This window comes from Lottia gigantea, assembly GCF_000327385.1.
Source record: "Lottia gigantea unplaced genomic scaffold LOTGIsca_129, whole genome shotgun sequence".
Lineage (NCBI taxonomy): Eukaryota > Metazoa > Mollusca > Gastropoda > Lottiidae > Lottia > Lottia gigantea.
In genome coordinates this window covers 182,343-191,908 of record NW_008707410.1, presented here as the reverse complement: position 1 = coordinate 191,908, position 9,566 = coordinate 182,343, and the positions used below count along the sequence as shown (strand labels likewise).

Genomic DNA, 9,566 nt, shown 5'->3' with positions numbered 1-9,566 from the left:
TGTTATAAGTTATAAGCTTAGACTTTATTTTGTAATTAACAGTGTGAACTCTCATAAAAAATTTTCAAGTGAACGAAAAATTCATGAAAAACCACATTTGTGAATGGGTAATAGAAATCAGGATAAGCTAATTGTGTTCTTATTCAGAATAATGGATATTTTACCATTACAGCAAAAGAGTAGGCTCATATCTAAGACGTAAAACTCCATTTAACTTCATTTTCTAAATGTTTGTTAGGCATATTTCTAAAAATATATGCCTACTTTGTATCAGAGTTGTTGATTTTCGGACATGTTTGGGTGATGTACTATTACTCAAAAACTATTCGGTATGGCTTGGTAAAGATTATCTAATAGCCTAACAAACCAACAGTCAAGAGGTCTTGTCAGACATGGTTGACAAATACGGAACGACAAAATCAACAGTCTAGAGCTCTTGTCAAACTTGTCTGGCAAAAACATCTAAATCAGCAATCCTGATGAATATGCAAGGCATAATATATGCATATATATATATTGTAAAATAGATGCATTATCAGATATAATCATGTTAAACTTGATGCCTTCCAAATTTCACCCCTTCCTTCTTCCCCTATAAATTAAATATTGTCAATATAGACAGGTGTGAGTGATAGCTTGTCTGGGCAACTTTCTTCCCATACTTTCCCTTGTCAATCACTCCATTGAATTTGAGACAATTTTTCCCCTTGTTTGTTCCACCAAGAATTTTGATATAGAAAAGAGAACATTTCCCTCTTTTGCATGTTTTCTATAGCTTTTTTTTGGGACAACTTATTTCCCACTCCTCATTTCATTTCCCACCCTTAACCCTTGTTATTTGTTATCATTGTGTAAGTATATCATTTGTTATTATGTTTAAAGTTTAATTATATAAGTTACAATTTCCAGATCAGCTGGGAAAGCAAATATTTAAGTGATTATATGTAAAGACCGCACCTTAACATGAATTCATGCTTTTTTAAGCAGCAGTTAAATAGCCTTATTCATTTTAGTTTGCATCATTTATCATATTATCGTCTCCATAATTGTTTTATATTTATGTACATAATTATTTGTGTATCTGGGTTGAGATAAAAAGTTTATAAAATGGAAACCCAACATAGATTTTATTATTATTATTGTTAATTAGGTTCTTCAGAGTATATTTCAAAATCACAAAGGGCTGGAGGATATTGCTGCAATATCTATATCACAATGCTTATATATTTCTAAATATGATGATCATGTGCCAGTTTAGACTAACATCACTTCCAGGGCATTATTAACATTTTCAATGCTGTATGACCTAATACCAATGACATTATAATATTGCTAATACCTGCAAATTTAAATGTCGGTAACGTTCAAAAAGATATGACAGTGTAAAGGTTTTTGATACATTAGTTTTGAATTGCAGAAGATGATGTAAGATTTCAATTCTGAAACGTCATACAGATTGCTGAGGTTGAGCTCCGTGAGCATTAAAAGAAATATTTAGATGGTTATCCTTTTTAGTTTTATATCATCCAGCTCTAATATATATAACAAGCAATGTCTGTGAAATTAGAAGGCTGTGGTCTGTGGATATCCAATGATTGAAAGTCCCATTATTTAAATTGCTGTAGTTGTATGGATAATCAAAGCTATTATAATGAGTGTAATAGGACTTAAAAGTGAAATTTTTATGTTTTATGCTATTTTTTTTATAAATGCATAAGAATACCTTAACTTCTGTTTTTTGTGTAATCTGACCATTTTTTAATGATCTTTTTTGAGCACAAGTCGAAAATGTTTGGCAAATAAGCTTATATAACTAAATATAATATCGAAGCTACTTTGATTATAAATAGTGTACACAAACAAAAAAATCTTTTGTAAGTTTATATGAGCATGAATTGTTTGATGTTACAGGAATGTATAAGCATGTCCTGCCAACACAGGATAAATGTTATTATGTAATTAAATAATTTATTTCAAATATTTTTCATCATTTGTATATCATTTATATTTAAAGATACAGTATATAAGAAATCATCATGCTAATTCAAGAGTTTTTTTTATCTTCATATCAGCTTTTAAATATATAGGGGAAAGAGCAGAGCCCTTGAGCTTTGGACATTCATTCATGGGCTTTAAATTGATAGATATAAAAGGGGGGAGAAAGAGCCCTATCGGAGCAATGGGACACTGTTCAGTGATAGAAAGTAAAGCATTGAGAGGTGAGAGAGAAAATTACTGATGGGCTTCATGATCATAGGAAGCTCCTTATCCAAATGGTAAATAAAACTTAATTTTAAGGTCCGTAGCCAATCAGATGGCTGGAATATGGCACTTAAATCATCTAAGGTTTTATGAAACGAGTCCTGAACAAAAATGGGATGGAAATAATAGCTTACCCAATGGAGATTTTCCACTCGCTCTGTCATCATCTTGTTTCAGGACTTTGATAGGTCACCAGTGAAGCTCGGAGAATGGAGTCCTACACATATCAATCCAGCTTAAGGCTCTTATTAGGAATGCAGAATCTTTAAGGCTTTTCAAAACACTACTTCAACAGTTCTTATTCTTGGAGGCTTAAACACGCCAAATTGGTTTCTGAATCTTCAAGTACAGTTTTTATGAACACTAGAAGCTTACAGTCTTTGAGTGAAACAAATATTAACTATGTGAGCTTTCCAAAAGGGATAAACAGAGACACAAAGTGACATCAGTATCAAATGCTGTTGATAAAGTACCTTTGGAAACTTGTCAATTTACACGAAAAATAGAGTCTTGTGAATTAACCAGTATTCAAAAAAAATTGTGACCAGTGAAAAGATAAGGCACAAATTGAATCTTCAGAGTTTCTTTTTCAGTCCACAACTTTGGTATTTTATCCTTGAAATCCAAAACTAAGAAATATTCCTATTGGATTCAATTGGATTTAGCAAAATTTGTAAATGTTTGTTGCACAAAATGCCCATGGGGTGTTTCAGTTTTGATTTTTCACAACTTCTGCAACAGAAATGGATGCTTTTATTTTTTAGAGAGTTCAGACTGAGCAGTCAAATTATATTCCCAGAAAACCAGCCATCACACTGATTTCAAAATTTGAAAAACTATGGTATTAAATGTGGGCTTTATTTGAAAAATTTCTCTGTATGACAATGGGTTAGAAATATTATTTATTAGTCCAGATACTTTTTGATATGCACGAGATTTTCGTGCCTGGCAAACTTGTGAACTTTACGGTCTAAGGGAAGTAACTCTATTTATCAATGTGTCCTCAATCAAAGTTATTTGTGGTGTGTAGTCTAGTATCTTCATTAAATCATAAAACAGTATACAGTTCTATGATTAAATGAATGATGGAATGAGTTTTACGTCATACGGATTTGCTCTTTAAAAAAATCCAACGATATGCAGTGTGCAATAAGGAAAGCACTGATAGAATTATGGAAATTCTAATTGTTTAAGGTTCTGCTGTTCTATTTTTGGGATAGCTAAATATTTAGCTCAGAAGGCTTAAATGGACCATAACTTTACAATCACTGAGTTAAAATTAAACCTGATTGGTGATGGTTTTACAAAATATCACCTAATGTCACTCACTAACTTTATATCTTCATCGAGCGTCTGCCTCATAATTCAAACTTTACTGCGTATTAACAGCTGCTTAGTTACCTCGCTAAATCATCAAACTGTCCCCTAGCTACTTAATTAATACAACTCAGTGTTAATCAAACATCACTCACAATAACTAACAATAGTTAACTTTTTATTTATTTTGACCTTCTAAGGCTAAAACCACAGATTTAACTAACATTATCTGTGCACATCAATGATGTCCCAGTAATTTTTCCCTCATTGTACACGTACACTGCATGGCATTACCCTTATTCTTTAGTTCAATCAGATTTAGAAAAAAAAAAACGAAAGTAAAATTAAATTTTTTGAAAATATGATTCATTTAATTTATTGTTGTCTGTCCTCTAAGTATCAAATGCTAAATTGTATTATCTCCCTTGGACCATAAAAGTGAAAACGCTAAGGACAGATAACTGCATTGTTTACAAATTTGTTCAAAACAAAACAATTGTTTGAAATATTAGGAATCTATCTAAAGTTGATGAATGATAAAAATAGCAATGTCTGTTGTTATGAACACTGGACACAAAATACCGTTGATCGGATGTAAGTAACTTTTGTATAGTCCTAATTTCCCACCGTTGAAACTAGTTTCAAGAAGGTGTCTTTGATTCGCAAACTTTGTCAGAGGCAACCTACTAAGCTTTAAACTAAGTCTATTGTGTTAAACTTTTAAGTTTAAATCTAAATAAAGTTGTTAGAGAATGCCTAATGTCTTGTAATCTGACAGCAGACTTTGAACATAACAATTTTCTATCGATTACTTGGAAGAACTAGATTAGAAGGCCTAATGTAACACCATTTATTTTCAGTAGGAACGTTTAAAATAAAAGGCAGTGACTTAGTGGCAACAGTATTAGAAGCTGCAATATCATCAGGATACAGAGCTATAGGTTTGAAATAAATCTTTATAAATTCTTTTTATATAATTGAGATTGACGTGACTTGAGGATTAATGATGCTTGTAGTATAACTCAAGGTGCTTAAAATGTGAAAAATATCAACAATCACTGGCAGGAAGGATCCTGGGGACCCTATTTGTATTATAGCAAAGGAGCAGCTGGTAGACAGACAGGATCCTTGGAAATAAAGTTGATATCAATATGAAGTAGGCCTACGGTATGATGTATTTTTGATTTGTCAAATCTTTAATTTTCAGATACAGCTAGTGTGTATAAAAATGAAGCTGACATTGGAAGGAATTTAAAAGAAATATTGCCAAAATATGATCTGAAACGAAAAGACATTTTTATCACCAGTAAATTAGGTATGTTTTCAATTACAACATTGGTTTCCTTCAGTCAGTGATGTAGCACTGAGGGCCTGACATTAAAAAGCATCATAGAGGACAATAAGCCCAAGTCCTTTGTGGTACAGTGTGTGCTCAATATATTACAAAAGAGCACAGTCTTGGGAATTTCCCTCATTACTCAGTGCATTAATTTGCCTGTCTTCATTAGTTCAATATGGATGAAAAAAGTAGGAGGTAAAAGTTCGTTCAATTTTGTTGTCCATTGGTAACAACATGGATTCACCAGTCTTGATTAACTGGATGAGAACAGTAGGATGTAAAACTTCATTTCAGTTTTCAAATAAATTTTGTTTATTGTTTTTCATCAGGTCCAAAAGATCATGGAAAAGACAAATGTCGAGCATCGTGTTTAAAATCTATAGAAGTTCTACAATGTGATTATTTAGATTTATATTTGATACACTGGCCTGGAGGACAGGGACTACAGCCTAGTGATACCAGACACAAAGATCTACGCCGTGAAAGTTGGCAGGCTATGGAACAACTTTATAATGAAGGTAGTTATCAGGATCTCATTATTGCTATGGACTAAATTATTAAACTATACAGGGCCTGAGACAAACTGTAGTTCAGTCGATTAGTATGTTGAACCTCAACATCATTTACTTGGTCACATCAAACTAATTACAGTCTTGAATTTTAATCCACAACATGATGTGAAAATTGAAAATAAGAAGTTCTGTTTGTAGACAACATGTATTATATCCATAGTCCATTATTTCTTCAGGTAAAATAAAGAATATAGGAGTATCTAATTATCTACAGAGACATATAGAAGAATTGTTAGAATATTGTACAATACCTCCTGCAGTCTTACAGGTATGTCTTCTCTCTGATACAGATCAGATTATCTGACATGGAATAGTGGAAATTTGTTTGAATTGGACATACCATGGCAACAGGATACATGCTGTGCAATATACCTTGATCGCTTTACCACATATAATTGTCATAGCAAACTGTGCTTCATTGCATGGTGCTGTTCTCTTCAGATTTCTCAAATGATATCATTCAATTCTGATCGTAAATTCTGATGTCAATGTTTTTGAAATGTTGTTTTTTACTAGATAGAATTCCATCCTCATCTACAACAGAAACCTCTGATTGAATTTTGTCAAGAGAAGAATATATTTTTCCAAGCATACTCATCACTAGGTACATCTGATGACAATAATAAATTATTGACAGACGAAGTTGTGATCACAATATCAAAAAAATTACAGAAAACACCAGCCCAGGTTTTACTCAGATGGGCCATTCAACAAAATATAGGTAAATAGAGCTCAATTTCAGCTATCTATATTGTCATCTAATCATTTGCTTTACAAACAGAAAAGCTCAATTTGAAATGACATTTTTTTTTTTAATTTGATTCAAATGTTTCAGGTTTTTTGTGTGGGTTACCTACACTGCCATCCATGATTGACACGCAAATGATACTCTTTAACCTTTTTATTGTTTGTACTACAGGAGTAATTCCAAAATCCACCAACAGTCAACATATAGATGAGAATCAGAAGATTACGAATTTTTCACTGTCCAGTGAGGATATGAATAGTTTAAATAACCTAGAGTCTTCTACTCATTATTGTTGGAATCCAGAATGTGTTTTATGATTTAAAATTCTTTATTCAGCTTCATGTGTTCTTTTTCACCTAAGTAGCTCTCTAAAGGATGGAATGGAATGGGATGGGGAGGGGGGACTTGTTGATCTTGCCACTGACAAGCTTTTCAGTGACTGTCTCCAGGGCCAATGATCCGGAAAACAGATGAAAAAAAAAATTCCAATATTTATATGAACACAATTTGCAAGCACAAAAATTGTGGTTGTACCTTAGATATAAAAAAACTAAAAATCCACAGAAAAAAGGAGAGAAAATATTTTGTAGAATTTTATTAGTTTAATAACAACCTGTTTATTCTCTATCATATCTTATCAAGCAAAAATACAGACTTTATTTCTTATTCAACTCTATTTCATTCCATAATCATAGTTCAACAGATATAGTCCTCTAAATATTGTTTTTAAATTGTGTATAGACTAGGTGCAATTCAGTACAAAATAGAAAAAGATGACATACAGGCCTGGACATAATGCCAACACCATTCACATTTTTTATTTTCTACTGTACTACTTTTGAAAATAAAATCATTTCTCTTATACTCTTAGTCAAAATATAGGAATTCTAAAGCCTGTGTTTAATTCTGAATAGAGATATGGGAACCAAAATAAGCTGTGTTAATTATTAAGGCAAACATTTAGAAGACTATATCCCTTGAACTTTTTTATTCTAATTTAAAAAATTAAACTTAACTAAATTGCACGAAATTATAAGAATAAGCAGTTAAAATATATTTATAAAGTACTTGACTTCAATATTCCTATCCAAAAAGCAGAAACTAACTTCCAATCCAAAATGAATTCTGAGATCACTATGTGACATACATAAAATAAATTGAAATTATTTTAGATAACCAAGCAATCTACTGTTATTGCATTGAATTTTTTTCTAATTAAATTTTTTCCATGTGAAATTGAATATTGGCTTCAAAACAGTAATAAAATCTATTTGAATGACTTTAGGGTGAAGTAAATAAATTTTTTTACTTCTATAGTTAGATATTATTCTAAAATTGATATCCAATCTATAATTGTGCTATAATTAATGAAATCATGATTTGATCATGTTTTCAGAATTACAGGAACCACTGATGTATGTTTGGAAATTGAAAAGGGTGCAAATATAAGCTAGAAATGTTGTCCATGGTATATACCCTAGGACTAGAAAATATCTGTAAATTCTTTTAAAATAAGATGAGCAAAGAAGAAAAGGCACAGAAGTAACTGAATTCTAAAATTCTTTCTCATTTTCATCTTGATTTATCAAAGGATGTAAGTTATATAAATCCCACCCTTTGATACAACAGAACAATATACTTTCAATTACAAACTGACAAAGATTTTAGAAAACTGTTTTCAAATTAGTAGAGTGGTTAGTGAAATAAATACAAAATATCCATCATGAGAGGAATAGGAACTGTTTTCATGCAAAAGGTTTCAAAATCATAAATTAATAATAAAAATTCATCTAACTTTGGGATTCTTGTGGAATGATGCTAAAAACTTTGGCTCATGCAATTTTTTCTCATGATACATTTGTAATGTCAGGTGATAAAAATTATCTAGCGTGTTTGAAATATTGGGCGAATATCAAGTAGCAAACTTTATATATAGTATTGTGAGGGATGTTGTTGAAGCTGTTTGTGCCAGTCATCTGTGAATGAAATGAAAGGATTTCTCTCCAAGAAAGCTTATGAAATTTGCATAACTCATCAAAAGACAGTTATTATTTAAGTTTTGTTAGTGAATATAATAATAAGAAACGAATTTAGCCTTTATTACAGAAATCTAAACCTTAGATATGAAAATATGCTCTACTAATTGTGAGTTTTAACTTTAATGATTGGCTCTGTAGTTTTCAACAACTTTCATAAAGTAAAATTATAGAAAAGTTATAATTTGTGGGATGGTTGACAACAATAAGTAATTCCCTATATCAGGTAATTCAAGGGCTAGGTGAGAGCAAGACATTAAGTTAATATATTATTATTATCATCACAATCCGCTAAGTTCTATACAATATACTACTAAATAATGATTCACGCACACACACACTTTCATACATGCACATGCATTCTAATCTTTCTTTATCATGGTATAATAATATGTAATTGCTTCTTACTGACTGGAACAACATCAAATTGAAATGGAGTTTTATATCCCTTTTGTGGATTAACCTAATGCAGACAGACGTGTAAAAAAAAAATCGACTAAGATGGATACATAAGAATAGGACTTTAAGAAATACAGCAATCTGATTGGTTAAAAATGATTGATTCCAAATCAATTCTAATGATTAGACCAGTTAAAAATCTTATAGTTATTTTAAGTCAAGTTTTCATGAATTTGGCCTCTGCTTTGTGAAACCATCTCAATACAGTATTTATTTCAGTCAGTATGAAGTAACATTAATTTATTTTTCTTTAGAAATTATTAGCATATTATATACATGGCTTAAGAGCTGTATATCACTAAATGGTGAAGTTTCACTCAAATATGTAAATCTATCTTTACAAACCTATTAACACACATTTAAATAGTCTGTTTTATTCAGCAGTTTTTAACATTCTAGATAATTATTTTGTACTAATTGAAATGTTTTAATAGATGTAACATATACTTTTTTTTACATTTTATCTTTTCATCATCATCTTACTTTTCCACACTTAAAAGGCTAATTAAATGGTGATTTATGTCCCAACCTATTGGGAGCTTTGCATCCTACTTTTCTGCACCATTCTGAATGGAAAATTACATTGCACATATATTGCATTTTCTATCCACCAGAATATCCTATTGACATAAGTGAGGTAAAGGAACATATGTAAATTTCAATTTTAATGCTTTACTCAGGCAGTTTACCAGACATCACCCATCAAATCACCATAATCTTCTCTATGTATCAGAAAATTTCCTCCACAGTTTACTTCAAATCACCAGAGTATTTCCTTCATTCCATTTTACAAAAGAGCTCTTCGAAAGTAGATTCCAAATAACTTATTTCTT

The 9,566-nt window shown here is 31.1% G+C and overlaps 1 protein-coding gene across 1 annotated transcript; it reads left to right on the top strand.

Moving 5' to 3' along the window:
- Positions 1-4,018: 4,018 nt before the first annotated feature.
- On the top strand, positions 4,019-6,572 carry LOTGIDRAFT_205112 (hypothetical protein). The gene is made up of 7 exons (XM_009048814.1): positions 4,019-4,173; positions 4,440-4,520; positions 4,787-4,894; positions 5,248-5,436; positions 5,667-5,758; positions 6,007-6,211; positions 6,410-6,572. The coding sequence occupies exons 1-7, from the start codon at positions 4,113-4,115 to the stop codon at positions 6,553-6,555; spliced, it is 882 nt and encodes a 293-aa protein (XP_009047062.1). The 5' UTR covers positions 4,019-4,112; the 3' UTR covers positions 6,556-6,572.
- Positions 6,573-9,566: the final 2,994 nt, after the last annotated feature.